Raw genomic sequence first — 27,731 nt, 5'->3', positions numbered from 1 at the left:
TCCCCACCTAAAAAAAAAAACAGACAAAATGTAAAATATCAACACTCATCTTAACTTTAAATCATGGTAGTGGAGGGGCAATGAATTGGGCACAGCAACCTTGTATTACCTTATTTTCTGCCGTACCCGTCACACCGCCCTATAAGTCGCATCAGTCCAAATATGTCTAAAAAAGTGGAAAAAATCCATAAATATGTCACTTCGCCATATACGTTGCATCTATTATGCGTCACCGCTGACAACCCAGAAATGTGGGCCGAACCCAGAAATGTGGGCCGGTGTTGTGCCACAAATTGATTGGCTGCCAAATGGCGGCCGTGAGAGCGTGCACAGGACTTTAGCAAGCATTTAACAAGATTAACACTTAAAAACAGTTATTCGTTTGCTTGACATTATAGCAAAGTTGTGTCTCAGTCTAACTTTTGCTTAATAAATGCACTTTGACGGTCAAATCATCTGTATTTCAAAACCGGATTCACGGAAGTGGCGGGTATGCGCAGAGGGATGAGCCTCTACATTTCTTTGAAATTTACCACGATAACAACCTAAAAACAGTTATGTGTTTGCTCGAAATTATAGTAAAGGTGTGTCTCAGTCTAACGTTTGCTTAATAAAAGAACTTTAACGGTCAAATCAACTGTATTCGCTGCCTCGGTGCTCCGGGCGCGCGCAGAAGGAGGAAAAAAATAAGGAGAAACGCTGCTCGTTTTTTCGAAATTTAACAAGAAAAGCACCTAAAACAATTATTTGTTTGCTTGAAATTATAGTAAAGGTGTGCCTCAGTAGAACTTTTACTTAATAAATGCACTTTAATGGTCAAATTAGCTGCATTTCGCCGGGGTGGTGTAGCTGTTTTGACGGTCAGTCCAAGCAGTGAGCAGAACGAAGGTGGGGTTATTGTGGCAAGCTGATTAATAGCTGGTGAAGATTCTCAGTCATCCAGGACATGGTAAATTCAAAAAAGTTCAAGACAAAAAGTATAAAGTATAATAAATAAAGTCCAGTTGTTTTTTTGTCTTGAACTTTTTTGAATTTGTCATTATAGACACGTTTACCTATTACATTACACAACGGCATGCCCTACTGCTACTACTACTCTGTTGCCATCTAGTGGCTGAAAATGGTACTGTTATTTATTTATTTTTTTTCAGTCAAAATGAATGAAAACAGTCATATCTCAGCCAAAAATTGGTTTATAAATATGGGGGGGGGGGGGGGATCCATAAATACGTTGCTTCGGCCTATAAGTTTCAAGGCATGTAAATTATGCACACAAAAAGAAAAGCAACTTATAGGCCAAAAAATATGGAAATTAACTCAACCACAAATTTCTTTATGGGACTAGTCCAGAGTGTCTCCTGCCATTCACACAGCCACTGCTGGATATGGGCACCAGCGACCCACAAAGGAAGAAGTGGGTAAATATGTTGGATGGATGAATAAACTCGTTTTAATGTCAAACTGTCTTAGTGTCAAATTTCAGGTTGTCTGAAACTGGACAAACACAGCAGCAAATCTACAGTGGAAAAATGCCTGAAAAGAAAAGACAGAAGGTGTTACAACATCTCAAAGTCCAGAACTCAAACTGGCTGAAATGCTGAGGCTGTCAAACTCAGTGACATGAAGCAATGTCTATAAATAAATAATTTTGGCTTAGTTTTGTAAACGGTGACAACAGGGATGTTGTTTTTCATTTGAAGGTCTAATTTTCCAACACTAAGACCATGTAAGTGCCAGATTGTCCACATTTCTGAAATGAAAGACTTTAGATCTTGGAGCTGAGAATAAGAGAGTGCTTACTTTTTTCACATGAACACCCAATTACACCAATGACCACTTTAAAATTTAATTTGATAAATTGATTGGTGTGCGTATTAAAACAAAAGTGTGTTCTGTATTAACTCAAAAGCCTCTTGTGCGTTGTGTGAGATAAGTTTTAGTAAACAGTGAAGTGCCACATCAGCAGATCAATGTCAATCTCTGCACCTTCGGCTGCGGTCGAAGTTTCAGCTGCTATCAGTAGCTTCTGTTTATGCAAACAACCTGCATACGTGCAATTACTTCACAACTAATTAGATGGTGTGTGATTTACATCCAGTCTGTTGAACCAGTGCACAGATGGTGCAAGAGCAAAATGTTGGAGGTTAACAAGTGGAAGAGTAATGAAAGTGTTTTGTTGTTCTCAACCTGGACCCAACTCTGATCCATTGTTGGTGTCATTATCTCTCATATCACAGTTCTACCTGTCTTTGTTACAGGCGTTCTGGTCGGGTGCAGCACTGTCGTATCCACTCTCGCCAAGAGGCCGGCAGCCCCAAGTTCTACCTGACTGACAACCTGGTGTTCGACTCGCTCTTTGCCCTAATCTGCCACTACCAGCAGGTGGCGCTGCGCTGTAACGAGTTTGAGATGAAGCTGACGGAGCCGGTGCCTCAGACCAACGCCCACGAGAGCAAAGAGTGAGTCTACAAGTCGTCGCACTGATCATAGAGAATTCCACTCATACATTAAAGGACACATGTAAGGGCTTATTTAACTTCACAAATCTACAGGAGGGTTTTTTTTTCTTCATTTTTTTAAATTAAACTCTGAATACGACTTGTAACTATTACTAGAACCATCAGAGTCGTCTGTTTGGAAATACATGATTCCCTGCATTGATTTTCTACCTGTTTTCATTAATGTTTTTTTTATTTTTTACTTGGTCTAGGTGGTACCATGCCAACCTGTCGAGGAGTCAGGCAGAGAACATGCTGATGAGGGTTCCTCGTGATGGGGCTTTTCTTGTCAGGAAGCGAGCTGAGCCCAACTCCTTTGCCATTTCATTCAGGTAACTCTGGCCCACTGATTCATTAGGTGATGATTGTTTGTGTTGTTTAAATGTAACTTCTGTTTAAATGTTTTGACACAAATCCTAAAGACCTACATGATGAATCAAAGTTAGGCGTCTTATGATTTTTAATTTAATTTTTTTACAGGGCTGAGGGTAAGATCAAGCACTGTCGAGTTCAGCAAGAAGGTCAGACTGTGGTGCTGGGCACCTCTGAGTTCGACAGCTTAGTAGATCTCATCAGCTACTACGAACATCACCCTCTGTATCGCAAGATGAAGCTGCGCTATCCCATCAACGAGGACACACTGGAGAAGATCGGCACTGCTGTGAGTACCTTACTGGGTGGTTGACACCATGATTACCAGATTAAAATGTATCAAAGTCTGATAATAATTCAGTCAGAAACCTCTCATGGTGTGGGGGAAAACAACACAATGTGTGTGTGTGTTCAACAGGAGCCAGATTACGGGTCGCTGTATGAAGGCAGGAATCCTGGCTTTTATGTTGAGGCTAATCAAATGCCAACTTTCAAGGTGATGCTTTAAATCGGAGAGCTCTACATGTTGTGAACCACTCACGCTTGTGACTATTCCACCGTAACACTGCGCTGTCGTTTCAGTGCACGGTGCGAGCCATGTACGAGTACAGAGCTCAGAGAGACGACGAGCTCTCCTTCACCAAGAACGCCGTCATCACCAACGTAGACAAACAGGAAGGAGGATGGTGAGTGAACAGCACAAGAAGCTGCAGTTCCATTTTAGGCTGATCCGTTTAGTCTCTGGAAGGAGAAAGGCTCGAGCACACGAGAGGAGTGAACTCTACTGAATGATGCTGCCGTGTTGGGACATTGATTTCATCTGTATCGAAGCAAGTTTAAAGTATTCAAAGAATTTCATCTCTCTGAGTCATTGTCTCCTAACTCTTTGACACAGGTGGAAAGGCGACAGTGGAGGAAAGAAGCAGATGTGGTTTCCTGCAAACTACGTGGAGGAGATCAGCCAAGGAGTAGCAGAGCCTGACAGAACCGTGAGGATCAAACCCATTCAATAAGAAACGAATACTGTAACACATTTATGTCTTTTAAAACTGAACAAATGCACCTGCTCTCTTCAGAATAATTTCAAGCCACATATACATTCTCCCAGGAGGCCGTTGTGACCTTTGTATCAATAAAAATGTTTGATATCAAAAGCTTTAATAATGATCTTTGTCTTGTCAAGCAGGAGATGACAGAAAACAGCCCTCTTGGAGATCTACTGAGAGGAAGCGTGGATGTGCCTTCCTGTCAGATTGGTGAGTAGTTCCTCCCCTTCCTGTCAGACTGCTGCGGTGCAGAGGGCCTCAGTTCAGACTGACATACATGCACATTTCTCCATCTGCAAAAAGGTATAATGATCATTTACTTTATGGCAGTTTGGGCCAAAATCAGTGTCTTTTCATGTAGTACTTCAGAACAAGTTGATTTTGTTTTCAAACTTGTGTAGATGTTTGAGGGAGTAGGTATAAAAGTACATCAAAATACATCTATATATATATATATATATATGTTTTGTTTTGTTTTGTTTGTTTGATGGTGAGAAGACCTTTACTTGATGATCTGTTTTTAAAGAGCATTTCAACAACACAGGAGGGAGTCTAGCTTTTATAGGTTTAAGAAAAGGGAGTTTCTTAAATCATTTGATTTACTGAAAGCAAGTGAAGATGGAAAACTCAAACGTTTACATGTTTTATTTAATTATTACAGTAACTTTGTGCACCATTCTCTTTAAGCTGGGTTTAACTCTGCCTAGTCCAGAAATGGAAGCACAAACCAACTTTTTCAGCATCAGTCAATGATTTAGGAAATGTAGCCTCAGCATTTATGAAAAGTAATCTTGGAAATGTTAACAAGTTTTTATCTAAAATAGATAAATAAATGCACAACTAGATGCTTAAGATGTCCTTGGGGTTGAAATAAAAGTGGAATTAAAGAATAAATCTGATGTTGCAAAACCTTAAAATCGAATAATAAAATCTAACAAAGTTAGTTCAGGTCCTCTGGATGGTTTAAAAAAAAAAAAAAAAAAACTTGTTGAAACGTTTTGTCTTTAATTTAAAAGACTGACAAAGTCTTTTAGATTAAAGACGAAACGTTTCAACAAATTTTTTATTTTTTAATCTGACCAGAGGACAAATTTGTTAGATTTTTCTACCTGGACTATTGAGCATGCATAAAGATCGAATAATAACATGTTTTATCTCTCTCCATCCCTCCCTCCATCCCTGGGTCACGGGGTCACTGGTGCCCATGTCCAGCAATCACTGTGTGAGAGGCGGGGACACCCTGGACAGGTCTCGAGTCCATCACAGGGACGCATAGAGACAAACAACCATTCACTCTCTCACTCACACCTAGGGACAATTTAGAGTTACCAATCAGCCTAACATGCATGTTTTTGGTCTGTGGGAGGAAACCGGAGTACCCGGAGAAAACCCACGCATGCACGGAGAGAACATGCAAACCCAACTCGGAAAGGTCCCCGTCTGGGATTTGATCCAGCAACTGTCTTGCTGAGAGACAGCAGCTCTACAAACTGCGCCAATTTTTAGACAAACTGCATTTGACATTATTAATCAGATATTTTGTTAAAACATATTTAGAACTGTTAGGCATATAACATAAGCCTTAGCACAGGCTGTTCTGCCTTTTTTTAATTCTTCTTCTTATTATTATTATTATTATTATTATATTATTGTTATTATTTTGCTGTTCTGCGTTGATGTCCTCACTGACCAATGCCAGGTTTTTTTTAACCAGTGTGACTAACGAGCTCCATCTAGTGGTTACATGGGAAATTACTTTTCTATTATTTTGAAAACCTGTACGATTTAACTTTCAAAACTTTTTTTTCTTGCATCATCTGTGATGGATAAAACCTGCTGAGTCATGGTTTTCAGATAAAGTTCAGAATATTTGAGATTTACTTTCTGATTTTTGTTTTGTTGCAAAAACGATTAAATTACAGCTGACCATGCTAAGAGACAAATGTTATTGTATCTTTTTATTGTTCATTGTGAAATAAAGTGGAAATCATAAAAAACTCAAGGTAAATCAAAGACTCTGTCATCTTTTGTTGTTTTTGTTCCCACTTCTTCTCAGCTGTTCGTCCTGAAGGGAAGGGCAGCCGACCGCACGTCTTCACCCTGGTGTCAAATAGCCCTACACGTCAGGTTCTGGATGTGGCTGCCTCCAACCAAGAAGAACTGAATCAGTGGGTGCTCAAGATTCGTGAAGTGGCCATGACCTCAGAGGCCAAGGTACGAAGAAATACACTCGGAACCTTCTCACGGTGCACAGTGGGTGTGTTAGAAGGCTTCAGTCGGTGAAGTAATGTGTTGGTTCTGACATGGTTCTCTTTGTGTCCAGCTGGAGGAGGGGAAGATGATGGAAAGGAGGAAGAAGATTGCACTGGAGTTATCAGAGCTAGTTGTCTACTGTAGACCTGTGCCGTTTGATGAAGAGAGTAAGCATTGCACACTCACTGCTCTTTAATAAACTTGACCTGGATGTGTTTTAACTGAACCCTGAGGAGCCGTCATCAACGCAGGAGGGTTAAATTTGTCTTGTGCCTTTCGCAGAGATTGGCACAGAGCGGGCATGTTTCCGTGACATGTCATCTTTCCCCGAGACCAAAGCAGAAAAGTACGTCAACAAAATCAAGGGGAAGAAGTTCCTGCAGTACAACCGGCTGCAGCTGTCAAGGATCTACCCCAGAGGCCAGCGGTTAGACTCCTCCAACTATGACCCTCTCCCCATGTGGCTCTGCGGTTCCCAGCTGGTCGCACTAAACTTCCAGACAGCAGGTATGTAACTTTTTCTCAGACCAGAAAAAGCTGCACAAACTGGAACTTCACATTCCTAACTTTTATTTTATCTTTTACTTCTGCGTGCAGACAAGCCCATGCAGATGAACCAGGCTCTGTTTATGCTAAATGGACGGAGCGGCTACATCCTTCAGCCTCCCATTATGAGGGACGACAACTTTGACCCGTTTGACCGACCTACACTTCGAGGAGTCGATCAAGTCACTCTCGTCATAGAGGTACAGGACTGGATGGTGTGAACTGGGTTTAGAAGGTTGCAGTTTGTCAGGAAAGATTTCCAGACAGAGTGGAAAAGTTGGAGTGAAAGCTGCTGAGGCAAACTGTGTATGAGGTTATTCCTGAGTCTTGTTTTACGAACCTTATTATTGCAGTAATTGGATAAAGCCATATCTGATTTAACATATTTTAACACACATTTTAGTTGTGCAGTGAGCATAACATGTTCTGCTTAAATACATCTAAATGGAAACTAAGATGAGCTCATTTTGAATTACTGTACACACTAGTGAAACCAAATTTCAGTTACATTAAGTCTCAAAGTAAGATGGATATGATTATCACTACCCTGCAGACCTCACTATTCACCAGATTATTTGTACTTTTAATGTTGTTAAAGAAAACAGACAATTTATTTCCCATTATTTATGAATTTACTTGCCATTACATGCTTCCATAAAGCATTGCATTTTAAAGGAAGGTTCAAAGCAAATTTGGAAATCATGGAAAACCTTGAAAATGACATTCACATTTTCCAGAAAGGGAAAATTTAAGGAACTTTAACACTAATCTGATGTTTTTAAGATTTTAACATGTACCTATATTAAGACTAATATTTTAGTATCAATGAATCCTTGTTTTGCTTCTATAGTTTACATCCTTACTGATTAGCTATGGTGACTGTTAATATCTCATGTGTACCTCAGTGTACATAACCATAAGAAGTGATTGCTGTATGTACATAACGTAGGCTACAGTAAACTTACTGTCACCTCTGAATGTGCCGCTGTCCGCCACCTACGATGCTAAGGTTTGAGCATTCCAAGAAACTGAAAGATCTCCTGGAATTTCAGGATTTACTGAGGAAATAGTGGAGGTAAAATGTTAAAATAGATGAGTTTACATTTGAAAAGAAACATGTGGGAGTACCATAAAGTTATTAGGCCAAACAACAACAACATGACTGTCCCCTGCTAATAGACTGAGGAATTTGGTGTATACTGTGTGTGCATTTTGATTTACTGTAATTAAAATAAAGTTGTAACTTGTCCCGTCTGTATCGTCCAAAGGTCTTGGGTGCACGGCACTTGCCTAAGCATGGCCGAGGCATCGTTTGTCCGCTCATAGAGATCGAGGTGTGTGGAGCGGAGTATGACAATGCCAAGCAAAAAACCGACTCAGAAGGTAAGGTTTCGTTGGAACAACAAGTATCTGAGCAAACGCCAGAATACTATCCTAAACTGTACAAATGTGTTTTTGTTTACTGGATACTTTGTCTTCATGTCATTTCCTTTCTGGTCCTGGAAAAACAGGAAGTTGTACAAACAACTCAGCCATGTCTTGGAAAACAAAAACATTGCATTGTGATGACACAATTCTAGCTAGTCAGGTTTTATTCCGACAAGAAAGCCTTGTGACAAACGCCCCATTGTTTGGATCATAGTGATTTTTGATATACATTTGATTTTGTTTGGATACTTTGACATCACTCTTAGTGGCAATGATCTTTATTCTCCAAATATAACAATATTACTGTTTGTAATGATCAACGAAAGGCAAAAAAACATCTGTCACAAACTGCTTTATGTGTAATAACTAAACTCTTTTTTGTCATCTCCAGCTAATAATGGTCTTAATCCCACGTGGCCAAGAAAGCCGTTCCAGTTCACCGTGTGCAACTCTGCCTTTGCTTTCCTGCGGTTTGGGGTTTATGAAATCGACATGTTCAATGACCAAAACTTTCTGGCTCAGGCCACATTCCCCATTCAAGGCCTCAAGCCAGGTACGCGTTTAAAAAACTTAACAGAAAACGGACTCTAAACTTTATTTGACCGTATTTGTGTGTTGTTGTTTTTTTGTTCTAGGCTACCGGTCAGTCCCTCTGAAGAACAGCTTCAACGAAGATTTGGAGTTGGCTTCTCTGTTAGTCCACGTGGATATCATGAGAGGCAGGGTAGGTTACCGTTCTGACCCACCTTTTCTTTTCCTGCTCATAAGAAAAGACATGAAGCAGCCTGGGTCGATGCGCTCCTCGAGTTATGTAGAAATTGAAACACCAACTTCATCTTGAAGTTGCACATAAACTCTAAACATAGACTATATGTGCTGTAATTTTGCACTTTGTACAAGAATGAGTGTTATTAAAATTAAGGCGAGCCTTATAGTACCTCCTATAGATGCAGTGATGATGGTATTTACTAAAACTATATAATGAAGTTGGGCTTTACTTTAAATGAGGGCTGCTGGTTAAAGTCCGTGCCACGTCTGGTTTGGAACGATTCGGACATTCGGGTATTAAAATACAGCTTGTCCAGGTAATGTCTGCAAATCTTGGCTACAGTTTTGTTGAGGCGGACATATTTTTCATAAAGTTTGAAAAAAGCATTTGTCTGGCAGTCAGATGTGTTTTCCAGGATGGTGTGGTACAGCTCCTGCACTTCACATGCCACCCCATTAAGAACAGGAGAGGCTCTACAGATGTTTTATGTGCAATTGCAGCGTGGATGTGATGTTTTTCCTCCTCCCATGCTTTATTGTTTCGCATTTGAATGTGTAATAACCGTATGAATAAATGTTTTTTATGTACGTGGATTAGAGGTGCACCGACTGCAGTTTTCAGACCCATCACCGATTTCTAAAAAGTCTGACCTGCCGATTCTGATTTTGGCAGATACTGATTTTGTTTTATAAGCGACACTGTCAGGTGTTATAAGGTCACAATGCAACTTCAATTTTCCAATCTTATTTTAGTGAAAAACATACCCTTTAAACAATACATACTTGTTTTAACTGGCCATGAGGTAGTGCTCTGAAATATAAATGAAGTCCAGACAATTGTTGTTAAAACAAAACAAAATTGGTAAAATCGTTTTGTCGTGCAAGTATCGGCTGATTTCTGAAAATGAATTAAGGCACCCCTAATGTTGATGTACAGCCATAGAATTTATAAAATTTACAAGACTGTTTAACTGAAGTAACCAGATGTACGTGAACTATGAAGGCTTTTTAAACTAAAAATATTTTTTCCCACAAGGTTTTGGTAGAAGAGGGGTCTGTCTTACTATGAGCTGGTGACCATCAGACTCTGTGGGGTGGCAGTTTGTAAATTAACTTTCCTTTTCTTTCAGGATGAAAACGGTGAAGTTATGAGCCCGTTCTTTGCCGTCGGGCCCACAACAGTGTCAGCATCAACCCAAATAGGGCGGGAGCGTTTTGGGGAGCTGAGCTCCGTGTCCTCCACCTCCTCCTCCATGTCTCCTCTGCCCTCGTCGCCGGCTCAGGCCTTGGCCTACAGAGGGAGGGAGGGCTCTTTTGAATCTCGCTATCAGTCTCCCATCGATGATTTCAGGGTGACCCAGGAGGCTCTGCTGGACCACATGGACCCACAGAACAGAAGGTGTGTGTGTGTGTGTGCAGAGTAAGAGGCGTGTGTGCTCATGCTTGGAGTTGTGAGGACGTTCGATATTCAAGACGTCCTCCTGTCTTTGTCTTCTCTCAGGATCCTGCGGCGGGCCAGAGTGGGCGGAGAGAACCGCGTCTAAGTCCAAGCCAATCAGGACTCAGTTCTGTCAGCCCCGATCCCCCCAACCTTTCCCCCCACCCAGCCGCCTTTCCACGTACTGATGATGTCACTGACTGCTGTGATCACTGTTTCCATGGAAACGCCCACCACTGCTTTGGCCTACATTTCAGGCAGCTCTCCCTCCTTCTATTCCTCGAACATCCCCCCCTCCCTCCTCGATGAGGGAGGGGCTGAGACGCTGGAGGGGCTGGGGTCGCAGAGAGGAAGCTGACGGCTGCGGACAGGAAGAAGAAACACTGACAGAAAAACAAAAAGCGAGACTGTACAAAGTTCTGGTCCTGGACTCTGTGCTCTGTGGGGCGGATTGTGATCTCTTGTTTTTGTTGTGCACAACAGCTGCTTATTTGGGTGGGGGGGGGGGGGGTGTAGAAAGGTCTCAGTTCGAAACTGTTTCCAGTCAAGCTTATTTGCTCTTTTCTTTTTGCTGTATCTGAATATATATATATTTATTCCTGCTGTGCTGTCGGTCAGAACAGCAGCAGCCAACGTGCTCTCAAAGAGCTCTCATCTCCGTGTTTTTAATTATTGTAATTATTTAAACTTTTAAACATAACGTGACTTTGTTAGTGTAAAACATGAGGGCTCCTTATGGCTATTTTTAACCTCTGCTTTGTGGAGGACATTATGCGTCTCTTGTTTAAGTCGTACCTTAAATGTGGACGAATAGTTTTTTTTTCTTAAAGGAGTCGGGAAGAAGTTACAAAGGGCAAGAGAGCAAGCAGCATTTCTGCACATAGTTTCACCTTTTATTATTCCTGTCTTACATTCCAAGAAAAAATCAAACCACTCCATTTTAACTTTTTATTTTAAACAAGCCAGTCTGCAACGTTTAAACTTTTATTTAAATGTTTTTACAGACCTTTCAGGCATCATGTAACATCTGTGTGATGATGCAGGTACAAGGAAATTCAACCTACAACAGGTTGTCTGATTGTGACTGGTTATTGTTCGACTGCTTCACGTCTTTTTTCCCATTAATACCCATTTTAACACGCAGGTGTCTTTGTGACTTAAAGGAGTCGGCTGCGTAGATGCTGATCATTATTAACCGCAGTCTGGTAGTGTATGGAGCACCAAGTCAGTACACATTAACTCAGAAAAACCAAAACGCTTCAGTTTTGCCACGTCATTAATAAAGCTGCCCAAAGTCCAAAGCTTTGAGGAATATTGATGCAGCGTTTGTAAATCTGAATCCTTTCAATTTAAACTAACATTTCAAGCCTACTGTGTGTTGATGAAGCAGTTTTTGTTTAAACCGGCTCACAAACGTACTGAACAGGCGACGGTTAGAGAAGTCCGTTTTTAGTGCTCGTTTTTCTGCAGGGTGGCAGTTTTATGCTTTCACTGCGTCTACAGTGTGTCAGATTAATTATGTTCAGTATTTCTGTTCAGCACGCACCAAGAGTTGGTCTACAGGAAGACCAGTCGTGTTTTTGCTGCTCCTGGAGTTCTGTCACATCGAGCTTCTTCAAACATGATTTTAAGTTGCGCTGCTGTTACACAAAGTCAAAAAGCAGCTGCTCAGAAATGTATTTGACACGAGTTGGACATAAATGACTTGTTTCAAACGTTTTAGTCGTCATAATTTTTTTTTTGAGGACCAGAGTTCAGTTGGGTCACTTTTTTGTCTCTGTGGCTGATAAATGAGGTCTAAGGCCACGCTGAGCTCAGAGTGAGCGGGGCTTGAACCCACGGTGTCATCTGTATGGATACAACTCTGAAACTGGGTTTTTTCTTGTGCATGACGACTGCAAGCTCCGTAATCTTACTCCGTGTTTGAATACTGACACACACCAATAAGCCATATGGGTTGATCTAAAGTAAAAGCAGGATCTTCAGCATTTTGTTGTATTTCAACCCCCTTCCTGTTACCCCCCCATGTGTGTGTTCTCTGTGGAGCGCCCACTCTAGTGCTGCATCGCTCTTATTCCTGGACTGTTTGCAGATCTTTGTGCCTCCTGTCTGCATCATCAAATTAAAGCTGCCCCGCTGAGCACAAAGCACCCACACAGGTGTCATCGTGTTTTGGGACTTGATGCAGCTCAGCGCTGTGTAAACGTGTAGAGGCCACGTTTGAAACACGCGTCCCCGTCTGGGGGAGAATATTTTTCCCCACTAACCTGTAATGAGGTCCGATCCATCCAAAAAACATGGACACTTATTGTAATTTTGTTTTGTTTTTTTGCTAGAGATAACCTCATTTACATTTGCCTTCCTGTAATGTGCCTAAACTCTGAAACTACAAAGAAAAGTATTAATTTTAATTTTGCCTTTCATATAAAAACATATTCAAGCCTGGAATAAAAACAAAATAAAAATACTCGATGCTTTATACAACTTGGTCCTATTTTTATTTTAATGTTAAACATTTTTTACTTCAACGCTGCAGCACAGGACATGAACGTTCTGGTTTCTCTTCAAGATGTGAGAAGAAGAGGCTGATTCAAGCTGCAGCTCTAAAAACGTTGAGAACTTCCAGGCAGGACCGTACATTTGTTTTCTAAACCATTATGTACGAAGTATAATTCATCATTTTGATTAAAGGGTTGACCGTTAATGTTTTGCTCTTAATAATGCTGTGCATCACTCAGTCCAATGACTTGCAGGCACAAACTCTTTACATTCCGTTTATTCTGCAAATACATCTGTAAAAATTATACACCAAGCTTAAGTGTGAAACTGGTAAAGTTCACTGGTTTTACAGTCTTATGTTTTTGCACAGTAAGAAAGTTCCATTAAAAACAAACATGTCTGACGTAAAAGCAGCACATGATGCTACAACACAAACCGTTTATCTATAAAGTCTGGAGTGTTGTTTTTTTTGTTGGGTGTTTTTGAGAGCCTTGTTTTAACAATATTCAATGTCAGACGTTGTTTTTTCCTTTCTAAGCAAAGAATAAAAAGACTGAATGTCCATTTACAAATGAAGACGAACTGGAAGCAGCCTGGCTTGTACATGTAACGTAAGCAGCAAACATGATGGAAAACGATAGCAAGAATTCAAAACGACTGAAAAGAGGTTCCTCTAAGGCCTCAGCAAGCACCCTGCAGCAAAGATTTGTGCAGTTTTCTGTAGACAAGGACTCGACACGTGTTCAAGTGCTGCAGATAAAATGTCCAAATGCCAACCAGCACACCGTCAGCCTCCACACCGGCACTTCTGTTTCTACAAGAAACTCCTGAAGGGAAAAATGGCTGACGGACAAAAAAAATGGAGATGGAGTCGTTTGCATTGGAGGTCGGGGCGGGGGGGTGAGGGGGGCATGCCTACCTCTAAGGGGTGAGAGTAGGAAAAGGGGTGAGTGGTGGAGATGGATTCAGGATCCATTTCCATCCAGTGATCCCGTTACAGAGTCCATCTGTTGTCTTGTAGTCAGCCTCCCAGAACAAAGACCGCCTGCGTTGAGCTCCACCATCATACGACGGCCTCTTCTGTTCCTGGAACGACAAACACGTCACTCTTCCAACAGGCTTTAAATATACACAACTCTGAATCACCGTCACATTTTACCCAGTGTTCAACACGTTTCGGTCACATCCTGCCTTTTTATGATAATCATGTTTGTGGGTTCCACCTGACTGACTCTTACAGCAGCGTTCATGCAGCTTTTTTTTTTTAATACCTGCCAAACAAAACTTTGGCTCTTACGGATGATTTCCTGCTCATCTGTCATGTTTAAATATATTAGGGTTCTGGAGCGTTACCTTCAAGAAAAAAAAATGAACCAACAGTTTGAACTTTGGATTGTTTTATTTTTCCAACTCTGTTTAAGGTTTTTAACTGAATTTGACTCGAGGCATGACGGTTACCTTCAGCAGCGTTCAGCGTCTCGTCAGCGTTGGCCTCTCCAGCTTCGGACGTGACACCACACACCGACTGCTCCATTTTCTCCTCCGTCCCGCCTCCTGGCCTCGGCTCCAGAGGGGAGGATCCTGGTAGCTCTGCTGCCACGCCTGTTTCAACTGGTTCTGGTCCCGTCGTCTGAGCAGCAGCAGCTTGTTTTGTCCCGGGCAGGGTCGTCCTGGTGGAGAACCAGTGTCGCACCAGGTCTGCTGTCAAACCACTGCTCTCAGTCAGCTCCTGCACCTGTGGGGGGGAAAGTCCGAACCGTTTTAGATTTAGGTACGGCTTCATTTCGGGGCTGAATTTTTCAAACCAGAAAAAGTGATGTATAGGCACACACACACAAAAAAAAAAAAAAAAAAATTGCTACTTTTTTTGTTTATTGCTTTGATTCAGTTAAGAAAATATTGTTCTGTAGTGTTTGTGCACTGCACCCCCTTTATTTGCAGATACTTATTTGCATGCAAACATCCGGAATAACATTTTTGCTTTATATTCAACTACAATAATTAAAAAAAAATACAAGTCGGCAGATAACTTGTCTTGATGAATTCTTATCTAGTCAAATCTGTTCAGTTTCTTAAAAATAAAAACATGTTTATAAAATTCAACAAATCTGAAAAAGAAAGAAATGGTTGATTGAAGTTGGTGATTTATGCAAACAAGCTGGAAAAACTCCACGTTCTCAGTGAGATATGGTGACTGGGCTCACATTACTGTTAATGAAAATGCTTCGCTCTTCTTTTTACAGTTAGTTTGTTTCCTAATTCCTTTAACGCATGACATTTTCAAATCATGGGCTTGAGGTTTTAAAAGCAATAAAGAAAAAACGCAGAGGTGATTTGATGCAAAAAGTTAAAAAAAAAAAACAACTTCTGATGTGAAGCTTTGAAAAATCAGCAAAAAAGCATAAAATTAATACCAGATGTTTTTAATTAAAAGCGGTGTGGCTTTGTGTATTTTTAGGTGATTCTCAATGAACAAGAGGCTCTTGGACAAAAAGAAAACCCAAGACCTGAGGTCTGATGGGTAATTTCTGTGGAAAACTTGAATAAGTTTCATATCAAACAAGAAGTTTCCTTTTTGACACCTCGAACTCTGAGAACACTCCACGTTTTAGTCATGTGGGCGAGCTATAAAACACAAACGTGTGGAGTTCAGATGGAAGGACTATTCTGCTTTAAAACCATCCACTGTAACTGACTTTTAGGAGGCATGATGTGACTTCAGATGTTTTAAGTACAGGAAGAGCGTGTGTAGAAAAGGTTCCACATTAAGCACAGCCAGCAACTCAAACTGGTCAAAGCAAAGCTGCAACGTAATTTACCGAGCAGCCTGTGATCATATATCACAGAAAATGACAAGTTAAAATCATATTTTTTTCCAATCAGAGCTGCAATTTCATTTAGTGTTTCAGAGTCCCCAAAGTGTCTTCTACTTTAAAAGAATAAAATCCCCCAAAAATCTACAAAAAAAGGAGAGTATCCCCCTGCAAGAACCACCCATCCATCCATTATCTTTACTTGCTTCTTCCTTTCAGAGTTGCGGGGGTCACTGGTGTCCATGTCCAGCAGTCACTGTGCGAGAGGTGGGGGACACCCTGGACAGGTCTCCAGTCCATCACATGGACACAGAGACAAACAACCATTCACTCTCACTCGCACCTAGGGTCAATTAAGAGTTACCAATCAGCCCAACATGCATGTTTTTGGTCTGTGGGAGGAAACTGAAGTACCCAGAAAAAACCCACGCATGCACAGAGAGAACAAGCAGACTCCACCCAGAAAGGCCCCCGGCCGGGATTCAATCCAGCGACCGTCTCACTGAGAGGCGACAGCTCTAGAACTGAGTCACTGTGATGTTCTTCCAAGAATTATAATTCAAGCAAAAAGCACTTTTTATCGTTCATATAAATATGTTGCCATCATCAGTACCTGTGATTCTTCCAGTTTGCTGTGCGTGTCAAGATGATCCTGCAGGACCTTTGTGTTCTCCTCCTGTAGGTCCTCCTCCAGGGCCATGCTCTGGTACTCCTGCAGCCACTTCAGCAGCCCGTTCTTCTGCACGTACCTGGAGTCCCCGAACCAGCGCACCACCTCAGGTCTGGGCAGCCCGGTGCCGGAGATCATTTCATCGTACTGAGAGGCGGTGGGCCATTGGGTTCGAGCGTAGACTTGTTTGAGCAGATGCAGCTGCTCTGCTGTCTTTTTGCCTCGGACTATTGGGGGTTTAGGAGATTGGGACGTTTTTAGTGCTGGGGTGGATTGCTGGGATAGTTTAGGCGTGCTGGAAGAGGTGGGGACGACAGAGGAAGCAGGCGTGCTGCTGGACTGAGTCGTTACAGTGGGAGTCGATACAGTGGGATTATCCAACCCCTCACCCTCCGTTTTGCCACTGGCCTCCGTCACCTTCAGCATCTTCAGGTTTATCTTGATTGGGTTTACTTTTGGTTCTCCTGAACCATCGTCTCTCTGTCTGTCCTCTGCATCAACCTCCATCTCCTCCTCGTCCTCCTTCTGCGCTTGGTCGATCTCGTCCTTCTTTTTCTCAGCTGCCACTCTCTTTCTCTTCTCAGCAAACCAGTTGTGGATCTCCCTCCTGGTCATCTTGGTCTCAGAGCGCAGCCGGTCCACTTCCTCTCCTGCTGGGTCAGCGTTCTGGGCAAAGCTGGCCTCAAGGGCCTTAACCTAAATAAACACATGCTGGAGATTATTAACTTGTGAAAAATAAGAGCGATCAACATGTGCAGATATGATTTTGAAGTCGTAATGTACATCTGCAACACAACGCCGTTTTTTTAAACAAGACCTTTTACCATACAAATTAAAAAAAAGAAACATTTAAGACACATAAATCTAATTACCAGTTAAGTATGTACTGGTAATCCTGACGCTACATCTGGATTATTTTATGGTACATTTTTACTTTTTGAAACAGATGCAACATGAGTGGAGCATCAACGGGTTCAAAACACATCATTACTTTTTTTTCATAAAATATGAAGAGCACAGATCTGATATTTTAATCTCTAAAGTTGTTTTTATTTACCAGTTGGTTAATTTCTTCTTCAGCTGAGAAACAACAGTTGTCTTAAAAACAATCATTGGGTTTGAGCTGTGATGGGTTCAGTCCAGTTTAAACCAGAGTTCAAGTCTCACCTGATGGGGGTCTCTCTCCTTGTAGCGGACGGCAGTGAAGTCGGGTGAGGGCACTTTGGGGTATCGGCGGGAAGGTGTGGTGGGAGAAGTAGGAGACTGTTTTGCAGGTGGGCTTGGGGGCGCATTACGGGAGCTCGGCTGAGGCGTCTTGGCCCCTGAGCTGCTGCTTCCTTCTGACAGATCCACAGGAGTGCCACTTTCAGAGTCAGTGCTGCTCACCGGTGTGCTCCCTGCCCCCGATGCAGTGCTGGGCTTACTCGGCCCCGCCACGCTGGAGCGAGGGCCTTTGTGGTTACGGAAGTGATAGCGCCGGTCACTGAACCACTTGCGGACCTCTCGCACAGTGAGACCAGTCAGAGCGATGAGGCGATCCACCTCCTCCTGGTCAGGCCACTGGTTCAGCTGGAAACTGTCCTTCAGGGTGTTGAGCTGCACCTGAGACTTCTTCCCCTTGTAAAAGCTGGGGTCCAACAATGTGTTGACAGAAATCCGGGAGCCAGGTGTAGTGCTGGGGGGTGCTGCAGGAGGAGGCGAGGAAGACTTCAAGGCAGGAGATGAAGCCTCATCCATTTTAATGGCTGAAGAGTCACTAGAAGAGGGATCAGCTTCATCGGAGCTAGCTGAGTTACTTCTGTTGCTAGCATCAGCATGGTCACTCTTCTGTCCATCGTCACTTGATTTATTGTTTACGGCTTTGCTTTCTGTGGTTGCCTTCCTGTCACTCTGCACCACTCTGGGCTGAGCTTTGTTCGCATCAGTTTTCTCAGAAGTGGCCTGGCTGCTAACATTATTATTGCTCTTGTCTGCCGAGTCGGCTTTAGCGCCGCTGCGTTTACCGTTGACACTGTTCACCTTAGTGTTACTGTGATTGCTGTTTCCAAGACTAAGGTTGATGGCACCAGCTTCACTACTGCCAGTACCTCCTCCCCCACTTTTACTGCTGGTGATGATGTTGCTCCCTGCACTGCTGCTGCCCACTGTACCCACCACCATGCCGGTGCCTTTGTCTGCCAACAAGGGTGCAGCAGGTCGGGCCTGCATGGTGGGTCGAGCTGCTGCCTGGGGCTTAGGTGTGACCGCCAGGGCCACAGGAGCGCCGCTAACCTGGATACCATTGGCCACCACAGGCTGTGTGACTATAACCCCTCCCTGGCTGACAAGAGATCCCTGCAAAAACTGAGGGATCCCTGTGGACCCCAGGGAGGCAGGTAGAACCGTGATGGTGTGCTGAGCTGAGCTGTGGTGACTTCGAGTCTGGTTCTGCAAGCTGGCCGGCGCCGTCTGAATGATGGTGTTGAACATCTTTCTCCTGGCCTCCTCTATCTCCTCGGGGGACCAACTGATCCCTTGTTTCAACCGCTGAGCTGTGAACCATATCTTGATCTGTTCCTCAGGGAACTTGGTGACCACGGTCAGGTAGCAGAGCTCAGCCTTTGTGGGGTACGGGAACTTACTGAAGGAGGTCTTCAGGAAAGAAGAGGAGTCCATGGAGGCACTGTAGGTGGGGATGCTGCTCAGAGGGATCATCACCTGGCAGAGAAAAATGTGAACGTGTGCATGAATCGACTAAATTACTTTATGTCTCATTTTTACTTTGATATTAGACACAAAAACCTTTACCTTGGGTAGATTTTGAGAGGATGAAGGTGAAGAAGAAGAGGATATATTTGAAGAGACTGTGATTGGTGAAGAGTGATGAAGGTGTTTGTTTTGCGCGACAGAAACAACCTAAAAAATGCATAAACGTATAAAGAACGTGAATTAACTTCTTTGAAATGAACACAAACAAAAGTCTGGGCACTAAAAGACACTTACTTGTGTGATGGGTGTCTTTAACATCGGTAATGTTGTCGTGCCATTAACAATCTGAATCGCTGACGGCAGTGTGGCCTTTGCTGTTCCATTGTGAACAATTGTAGGAACGTGGGTGACCGTCACCGTAGCGGCTTCTTTTCTTTCAGGCTCTCTGATTGCAGAGATACAGTGTGAATCTGAGGATGGCTCATCAGAGACAGAGTGAGACACAACAATCCGTTTGGATTCCGACTTGCCCTTCAGCATCCTCATGATCGGGGTTTTGGTGATAGAAATCTCACCGTCCTTGCAAGTCTCTGCCCCAACCACCACGTTCTGCTCCACCACCATCCTCCTGTCCCTTCTCCTCAGGTGTAGAGTGGTGGTCAATGTGCTGGGGTGAACCCTGGCATTGTGCAGGGCCAGCCCCTCAAACTTGGGCGCCGAAACTCCACAGCTTCTGCAAACGAATCCCGGGTCCGCCCTGAATTCTGGGTGCACAGTGTAGACGTGATCCAAAAACAGGTTGAGGTCACGGGTGTCAAAATTACATGACTTGCAGGTGTAAGTACCAGCATCGCTTTCTGGAATGAAAGACTCAAATGAGACTAGAGGGCTGAGCCTGTCGCTTAAGGAAATCCTGGGTGGACGAACTGGAACCGCAGAGTCCCGCTCAACCTCCTCAACTGAGCGGATAGTCTTACTAGGGATCATGCAAGGCGTAGTCGACTTTCTTTTGCTGGCCATGGTGTGTGGAGAGCTGGTCAAATGGATGGGAAACTAAACAGTACAAAAAGGTTCTCGATTATAAAACAGGCATGGAGGGAGAAGGATGGCAGGACTTGTCCATTGGTCCAAGTGGTTGTCTAAGAGGGTTTTTAGTGGAATCCTAAAAAAAGACGAGAGAAATTTTAACATATTTAAGATCAGTAATAATCATAATTTAGTTATGACATCTGTTTTAACTAACAAATAGAGGACAGACCAAAAAAACAAACATGCAGAGAAAAAATAACTTTTTTCAGTGCTGCAAAAACTTCTCTCTTCTTAGCAAAAAAATCAAATCAAACAGATTAAAACATTAGCCACGGAGGAATGATCACCTTTCGAACAGAAGCCCCGCAATTTAGAGCTGCTCATAAACAATTCATGATTTAAAGATAAATTGAAAAAAGTCTTCTCATCCACCCTGTCTCCTGAAACTTAGAGCTCTCTCTTTTTGGATGCCATTCAAACCAGTTCAGTCTGCTTCTTCACTACAGGCTTTTTGGGAGAGCTCCTGTCCTACCCCCTTTTTTCCCCTCCCCCATACAACTCCGTCTCACTTCCTCTCTTTCAGACACACCCCCCCCAGAGACAGAACACTGTATTTTCTCCCCAATCCACAGTTTCTGTAGACTTTTTATAAAGACTGCAACATGAAGTCCCACTCATGATTTCATATCATTTAAGATGGCGTGCACTTTGACAGTGAGGGATGTGGGAGGTTCAGAAGATGTTTCTTGGAAAGATGTGCTCTTCTTCGCCCAACAGCGGCAGAGGCAGCATCAACAAAAACACACTTGCGTAAGAACGCACATTTTAAAAACGTTCGATGCATCTCCAGTCTCTTTGTCTTGATGCAAAATGGCGAAGCTTCCTGCGGAGGGCTTTGCTCCTCCTTCCTTCCCCACAGAGCAGAGGCAGGGATGCAGGATTGAAGGACAGCTCTAGGGCAATTACTCCTCCAGTTGCTCTCTGCCCCGACATGAAACCTCACGCACAGAGCGGCAAAGCTCTCCAAGCTGCACCAGCTGAGAGGTGTTCGACAAAATATCGCAAAATCTTGGAAGAGGTGCTGCCCGTCACCGTGTCAAAGGCATTTAGCATCCTATGCTGTACTAGAGCCACCATTCTGGTTGGTAGACCAAATGTGAACCATTCCTTTGGCTCACCAGAGCATCTTCAAGAACACATTAAAACTATTTATTTATTATTATTATTATTTATACACGAGGTCATTGCAGTGTCATCATGTTCCTGTCTACATGTGAGGCAGCATCATTTAATTAATCCCCTCTTCTCTGATCAAACATGAATGTTTAAATGGCAAACACTGTGATTCTCTCATACCTACACGCACATGAATCCTTCGTTTGCCACACAAAGGTCATGGTGCATTAGCTCAGTTAACCCCCACAGGACCAGGGTGTGACAGAAGGTACAAAGACTTTGGTGTGTTCAGAGGCCGAAGGCAACTTAATTCTAGTTTGGATGGATAAATAAATAAAGAGGGGGTGGGAAAAAAAAAAAATCACAGCATGCACGTTTATGTGGAAATAGACAAACAAATAAATCTGAGATGAAAAATACAACTTAGAGTAAGGAAAGCTGTGGATCTGCATGCGAGGGGTTAACAGACTATTGAGGTTTGCTACTGTGAGGGAACGTGATGCCCCTTGTCCCCCCTCGCACCCCCCACCCCACTGAGTGTAACTGCCCTTGGCTTGGGCCACTGTGCACCTCTCCCACCCCCCCTGCCATTCAGTTCTGCATCAAGGGGCACCTCTCTGCCAAGGCAGAACAGTCACATGACCAACACAAAGGCTTATGGGTGGGCAGTCACAGCCATCCATCACGTGGTTCTGTTGGGTGTGGGTGGCAGGCGAGAGCAGAGGAGCGAAGGGTGGGGGATGGGCAGGCTGTTTCGAGGTGAGGAGGGGGTGTTAACTATCGTGGAGGAAGCACTGAGGTGTTTCTGTAAGGAATTTTCCTCCGTGGTGCTCCCCCCACACCCCCTGCAACCAGCCTACCCCCGCACTTCCGAGCCCCCTCCTTATTCCGAAGTGCAATCACACAGAGCGTCCCTCCCTCCTCTGCACAGCGAGGCCTGGAATGTTCTGCCAATCGACAGAACCTGGAGTTCAGCTTCACTGTCCACACACACGTACGGGAAAAGAACAGCTAAAACGAGCACCATCACAGCAGGGACTGGTTAACAACTCACAAACCACAACGCTGACCAAACCAGTCAGACATGAGCCACAGCACAGCGAGCGTACCCAGCAGAGTCCCAGAGGCCTCACACAGGTGACGGGCAGAACACAACCTGTGCTACATCAGAGCCACTCACGCCTCAGAAACGCCAGGCTTCTTCTGCTGACTCACTCTTGTGACGGCGAGTCAGCAGAAGAAGCCTGGATCGTCTGATAACTTTAAAGTGAATGTTGTGTGTTTGCTGACTAACCATGTGGCTGTGATGGGTCTGTTATGTGTCAGTATTTGCATGTGTGGGTTTCCTGTGAGATACAGGAGGGGGTGGGTGATCAAGGGCGTGTGCGATACCTTTTTTTGTGTGTGTGTGGCGTGCGGGGGTGGGTGTCCGCATGCCTGTGTGAAGCTCGTTTACCAAGGTAGTATGGCTGCCACTTCTACTGTGTGTCACATCTCTCGGAGTAACACACAAAAACAGACTATCTTTTGGATGTTCTGGTTGGAAACCCAAATTATCTCTGCTTCATCTGTGGATCAGCACAGTATGACCAGTACTCCATCTCAAGGCCTGACTCTTGCCGTGGCCTCAACCGTATTCCTGAGTAAATGGACTGTACTTATATAGCACCGTTCCATCTTATCAAGATACTCAAAGCACTTTACAATCTATGTCCTCATTTACCCATTCATACAGCACTCTGTCTATACAAATAATAATCAGAGCTTTATCGCATTCGTACACCGATGGGACACATCGGAGGTGATGAGGGGTTCAGCGTCTTGCCCAGGGATACTTCGGCATGTGACTTGGTGGAATCGAACCCCCAACTCTTGCACTGGAGGACGACTGCTCTAACAACTCAGCTGGTGGCTCTGAGTACAGGCGAACAAACGAGCATTCAAACGCTTGAGAAAGCCTGCAGTTCACCGCTACACTGAGATTACAGATGTTGAGGGACATCTGGGAGAGAAACAAATGTTTTCCTGAAGGAGAAGAAAATACTAAGAGTACAACGCAGGTAAGCCTGACCTGGTTTGCTCTATTTTTTGCCTCTCAGTTTGTCTTTTTTACAACTTTCATTCCTGGCTCTTTGCCTTCACTCCCCCTCCCTTTCAAACATCCTCACCCTCCCTCCCACTGTTCCCTCTTCTCCTCCCTATTCGAATAAGTTTGGCTGAGGGAGACAGGTCGGCAGTGGCACTGGTGTGTTACTGTCCCCATGGCAACCACCCCCTACCCCCCCATCTCTTTTATACCAGCTCGCTCCTCTAAAGCACACGCATGTGGGTAAACATGCATACACCTCCTATGCCATCCAGTCCTTGGCCCAAGCTGAGCTTGTTTGTTCCACATGCCCCTCAGAGTGGTATTCGGAGAGTCCCTGCCCTGCTCCTATTTCAGAGCTTCTCACACGCGGCGTTCATGTTTCTCTGCTGGGTGTGGTCGCCATCTCTGAGGCGTGCTATTGGCCGGAGCTGATGGCGTCTCTTCCTGTTCAGTCTCTGTCCAGACATCTGCCTTACTGCCCTGTTACGAGTGCACTCTGTGGCCTCCAGTGGCCCAACGTCACACAGGGCTGCTGTAGTCATGCAATGAAACAGACACAGACAGAAAGGCACAGATACGTAAACAGGACCGTAGGCCGATGAGATTTTGTTCATGAGTGTCCCTATAACGGCCTCCAGCTAAATAAATCTGCACTTATGGTCTACACACACCCTTCCCATTTTCCAGGGTTTGCACATTTTTTGCTATGACTTCTTGTATATTTGTAGTGCGTTAGTTCCTCCTGCCAATCACAGCCAAGGTTTCACTCAGTCACAATGACACTGACAAACAAAGCTCAAAACTGCAAATGCTCACATGAGCACATTTAAACTTCTGTCCACGGCTGTCCCAGTTCTCACACAACCCTGGCAACGATAAGCAAACCTCATTCACAGCGTTCATACAGTGTCATTCCCTCTGATCCCAGAGCGCTCATGTGGGACTGCTCGCAGGTCAGGAAGCGAATGGCTGCGTGGGCTGTCAGCGGCTGCATCGCTGTGGTTGCTGCTGGTGCATGCGTTAAAACTGGGCTGCGGAGAGGGAAGGGAGAGAAAGATGGCGGAGCACCACGCTCGATGTTGTCCAACCTAAGATGGCTGACATCACAAGCTGTTCACCAGCCAAACGAAGCGAGTGGCTGCTGCTGACCTAAACCCGTCCACTCTGGACGCGAGTGTGGACCACACTGCTCTCCTCCAAGACAATGAAAAGATTCTTGAGGCAGTCTTGTGTTTTATGTCGTTATTTTTACCATCATACCTGGTAAAAACACTACAAAATAAATTCTCATAGTGCACAGAAGAGACAGAGCTCACTGATGAAAATTCAATAACACAAGTCTGACAAACTCAGAAAATTGCTAAAGTTCAACTCAGTCCACAGCCGGTTACTGGACGATAACGACAGAGACCAGTAACGTGAAACTAAAGTGACTTTAGGGTAAGACATGCCTTTCTGGACAAAGCAGCTCTTAGTGTGCGTCAGCTGCAAACCTGAAGCTGAGAGAGCAGATAAACAGTCACCGAGTTCATTCTGTCACCACGGCAACAAAATGAAGCCAAGCAAGGTGACGTGCATAACGAATAAAAAAAAAAAAAAAACTAAACATATTTTCATCTGCGATCCATAATTTCCCCAGCTCGTAGTGAACTCTGGCCTTCTTTGGTGTTGTTAGTCCACATGTTATCACCAGCAGTAATGTGGAAACTGGCTTGTTGTAGGAGCGGAGTACTGTGGGTGATAAACAGACAGCTGGATTAAACTGGGTGTCTATACCTGAGACTCACGTGGACACCAGACACAAATTAGCAGCCTGAGAAAGCTTGGCTTTAATCTCTAGAGTGACACACGTGTGCACACACACACATACATACGACAACTCTGGCATGATAAATGACCAAGGCAACAACAGCTTGTAGGCTCCTACTGACTGGTGGGTAACATGCAGTAATAGTGAGACAAAACTTTAGCTGCATGTGGTTTACAAAGAGTGTGACTTTAAACTAAAATCTAAATTTCAGCAGCTAATATCAATACATAATGTTGGATCAATATATTAAAAACGTACTCAATGCAAAATGTGAATTCCAATTTCCAACACAATAAAATGTTAAACTTTACAAAAATGGTTTACAAAAAGTTAAATCGCGTCATCTGGCCAGTTTCTTTTTTGGAAGAAACGTTTCGTCTTCCATCCGAATGACTTCATCAGTCTGAGGCGCCTGATGAAGTCATTCGGATGGAAGATGAAACGTTTCTTCCCAAACAGAAACTGTCCAGATGACACGATTAACGTGTTTTTGTGGTTTATTTACCTGGATGATTGAGCGTACTAACTCTTTTTCTTTATAAAATGGCGCAATTAAAACTAATTTACTCCAGTAGTTTTCCCGGATACAATTAAATGCAAAAAGCGGGTCCACGCTCACTGTAAACAAACAGCACATGAAGATCTTGACTGACCTACATTAGGGTGGCTGTAGTTTGTGTGGATAAACAAATATGGCGGTATCAGGTAGAAAGGCCAAGGACAACTGTCAGGAATGAAACTGCAAGTTTTGGTTACAATTTTTTTATTTAAAAAGGACAAATTAACTGAGTCTGATATAAGATATTGTGTGGATTTTGTTTATTATATTTTACTGGTTCTTATTGCTTTGCAATGATGCCTTTAAAGTTTTTAGAAATGGGAGACTGTGATTTCTAACTTTTTTATGCATGATGGCACATTTGAGACAAGGGAGATCACTCAGTTTAATGTAAACAACCAATACGTGATTCCTACATCTATGTTGTTGTTGTTGTTGTTGTTGTTGTTGTTGTTGTTGTTAGCTATGTGAATATTACAGTTAGAAGACGAGCTGCTGTCCGAGTGGCGTCAGATAAATGATGCATCTTCCGCTCAACTTAGAAGTGAGTCCCAAACTTCACGGGCTCGTGTGCTTTCAAACAGTCGAACCGAATCAGAGGTGCAAGCGGCTCCAACTGACCCACTCCCGAAAACAAAACAACAAAAACCCCTACACTTTCTCCCCCCTCCCGCAGGCTTGTCGCCATTTTAGCAAGGCGACATGCAGCTGGCCAGCGCCGCCTCTGAGCCCAAAGAAACCCCCTCAAAGGTGAAGCTCCGCGTCAACTTTCACAAAACATTAGCGAGCGTGTGCGCGAGGAGAGCCCACTCACCGTCCGCTGGAGCTCGGCGAGTGTTTGAAAAAGTTTACGCCGACATGAGCTCACAGGAGCCAATAATAACGGACCCGAGCTTCGGGCTTCACTGATGACAACTTCAAAGGTGTGAGACCCCCTCAGTCCATCGGCTCGGTGAGAGACGTGACACCGGTACCGGACCGGTCCAGTCGACGGCCGTCTTGGTTTCTCTCTCCGCCGCTTGTTTACGTCGAGTGTCTCACGGCGTTAGAAGCAGCCGAGGCTAAACGACGGACGTAACCGAGTGAAGGAGACGCACACGTGACGTCGACGTCACTGACGGTTGAGTTGGCGTGAGGGCTCGAGCTCTCTCTCTGCAGAGCGGCAGAGCTGAAGTGAGTCACATACCTCGTTCCAGCTTTGACCAGCCGACACATTTGGCCTCGGGTTTTTTTTAGGTGTCCCGGTGGAGAAAAAAAACGGTGTGAGTTAAACGTGATGTCCCAGCGGCTCACACCTGTCCCCCTCCTCCCAGGTAACTTCTCTTAAAGAGACAGTACACTCCCCAAAAAGGTCCTGATGTCACCTCATCAAGTGAGCTAAACATCCATGGTTCACACCTGACACTAATACAGAGTAAAAATGTACTAATGCTCGGGGTGTTGGTAAACATAAAGCCATCTGAATATTAAGTATAAAAAGTGTGACCTACAGTTCTTAATATTAGGCTGGTGGTGGCCATAATGCACTTTCATCTCTGTGGTAGAAGTGGTCTCCAGTTTCAGGTACTTGGGTGTGCAACTGAATAACAATCTCATCTGGGGCAACAACACCACCAGCCTGATCAAGAAAGCTCATCAGAGACTCTACTTCCTCAGGCGGCTGAGGCGAGCTGGTCTGAGAAGCTCAGTCCTCACCTCCTTCTACAGATGTGCAGTGGAGAGCATCCTGTGCTCCAGCATCAACATGTGGCATGGAGGCTGCACAGCTGCAGAAAGAAAAGCTTTGCAGAGAGTGGTGAAGGCTGCACAGAAGTCTGTTGGAGTCAGCCTCTGCACCATCACAGACATCTACACCTCCAGATGCAGGAAGAGAGCCACTGCATCATGAAGGACCCCACTCACCCAGCACACACACACTTTTTGCCCAGCTCCCCTCATGCAGGAGGTTAAGAAGCATTAAGTGTAGAACCACTAGACTGAGGAACAGCTTCTACCCTGAGGCTGTTAGACTCATAAATCCCTAACCAGTAAAATCACTGTTAAAAAAAA

General features: G+C 44.0%; 2 protein-coding genes across 2 annotated transcripts in view; one reads left to right on the top strand and one right to left on the bottom strand.

Moving 5' to 3' along the window:
• The window catches only part of plcg1 (phospholipase C, gamma 1), a 34,924-nt gene extending 24,177 nt beyond the window's left edge, over nucleotides 1-10,747 (top strand). The window contains exons 18-33 of the mRNA XM_037684821.1: nucleotides 2,259-2,459; nucleotides 2,711-2,830; nucleotides 2,979-3,159; nucleotides 3,289-3,366; nucleotides 3,453-3,556; nucleotides 3,766-3,859; nucleotides 4,057-4,126; nucleotides 5,973-6,130; nucleotides 6,240-6,336; nucleotides 6,452-6,676; nucleotides 6,767-6,915; nucleotides 7,984-8,098; nucleotides 8,535-8,696; nucleotides 8,779-8,867; nucleotides 10,042-10,310; nucleotides 10,413-10,747. Coding sequence (XP_037540749.1) covers nucleotides 2,259-2,459; nucleotides 2,711-2,830; nucleotides 2,979-3,159; nucleotides 3,289-3,366; nucleotides 3,453-3,556; nucleotides 3,766-3,859; nucleotides 4,057-4,126; nucleotides 5,973-6,130; nucleotides 6,240-6,336; nucleotides 6,452-6,676; nucleotides 6,767-6,915; nucleotides 7,984-8,098; nucleotides 8,535-8,696; nucleotides 8,779-8,867; nucleotides 10,042-10,310; nucleotides 10,413-10,455 — 2,155 coding nt within the window. The 3' untranslated portion in view covers nucleotides 10,456-10,747. The remainder of the gene's footprint in view (nucleotides 1-2,258; nucleotides 2,460-2,710; nucleotides 2,831-2,978; nucleotides 3,160-3,288; nucleotides 3,367-3,452; nucleotides 3,557-3,765; nucleotides 3,860-4,056; nucleotides 4,127-5,972; nucleotides 6,131-6,239; nucleotides 6,337-6,451; nucleotides 6,677-6,766; nucleotides 6,916-7,983; nucleotides 8,099-8,534; nucleotides 8,697-8,778; nucleotides 8,868-10,041; nucleotides 10,311-10,412) is intronic.
• Nucleotides 10,748-12,975: 2,228 nt separating this feature from the next.
• On the bottom strand, nucleotides 12,976-26,792 carry zhx3b (zinc fingers and homeoboxes 3b). The gene is made up of 7 exons (XM_037684820.1): nucleotides 26,497-26,792; nucleotides 19,314-20,181; nucleotides 19,119-19,226; nucleotides 17,499-19,028; nucleotides 16,275-17,027; nucleotides 14,307-14,583; nucleotides 12,976-13,934 (listed from the first exon to the last, which is right to left on the bottom strand). The coding sequence occupies exons 2-7, from the start codon at nucleotides 20,037-20,039 to the stop codon at nucleotides 13,912-13,914; spliced, it is 3,417 nt and encodes a 1,138-aa protein (XP_037540748.1). The 5' UTR covers nucleotides 20,040-20,181; nucleotides 26,497-26,792; the 3' UTR covers nucleotides 12,976-13,911.
• Between the last annotated feature and the right edge of the window lie 939 nt (nucleotides 26,793-27,731).

The sequence above is a fragment of the Nematolebias whitei genome, chromosome 11 (assembly GCF_014905685.2).
Source record: "Nematolebias whitei isolate Nwh7 chromosome 11, NemWhi1, whole genome shotgun sequence".
NCBI lineage: Eukaryota > Metazoa > Chordata > Actinopteri > Cyprinodontiformes > Rivulidae > Nematolebias > Nematolebias whitei.
Note: the sequence above shows the minus strand (reverse complement) of the source record. Positions and strands in the feature narration are given on the sequence as shown.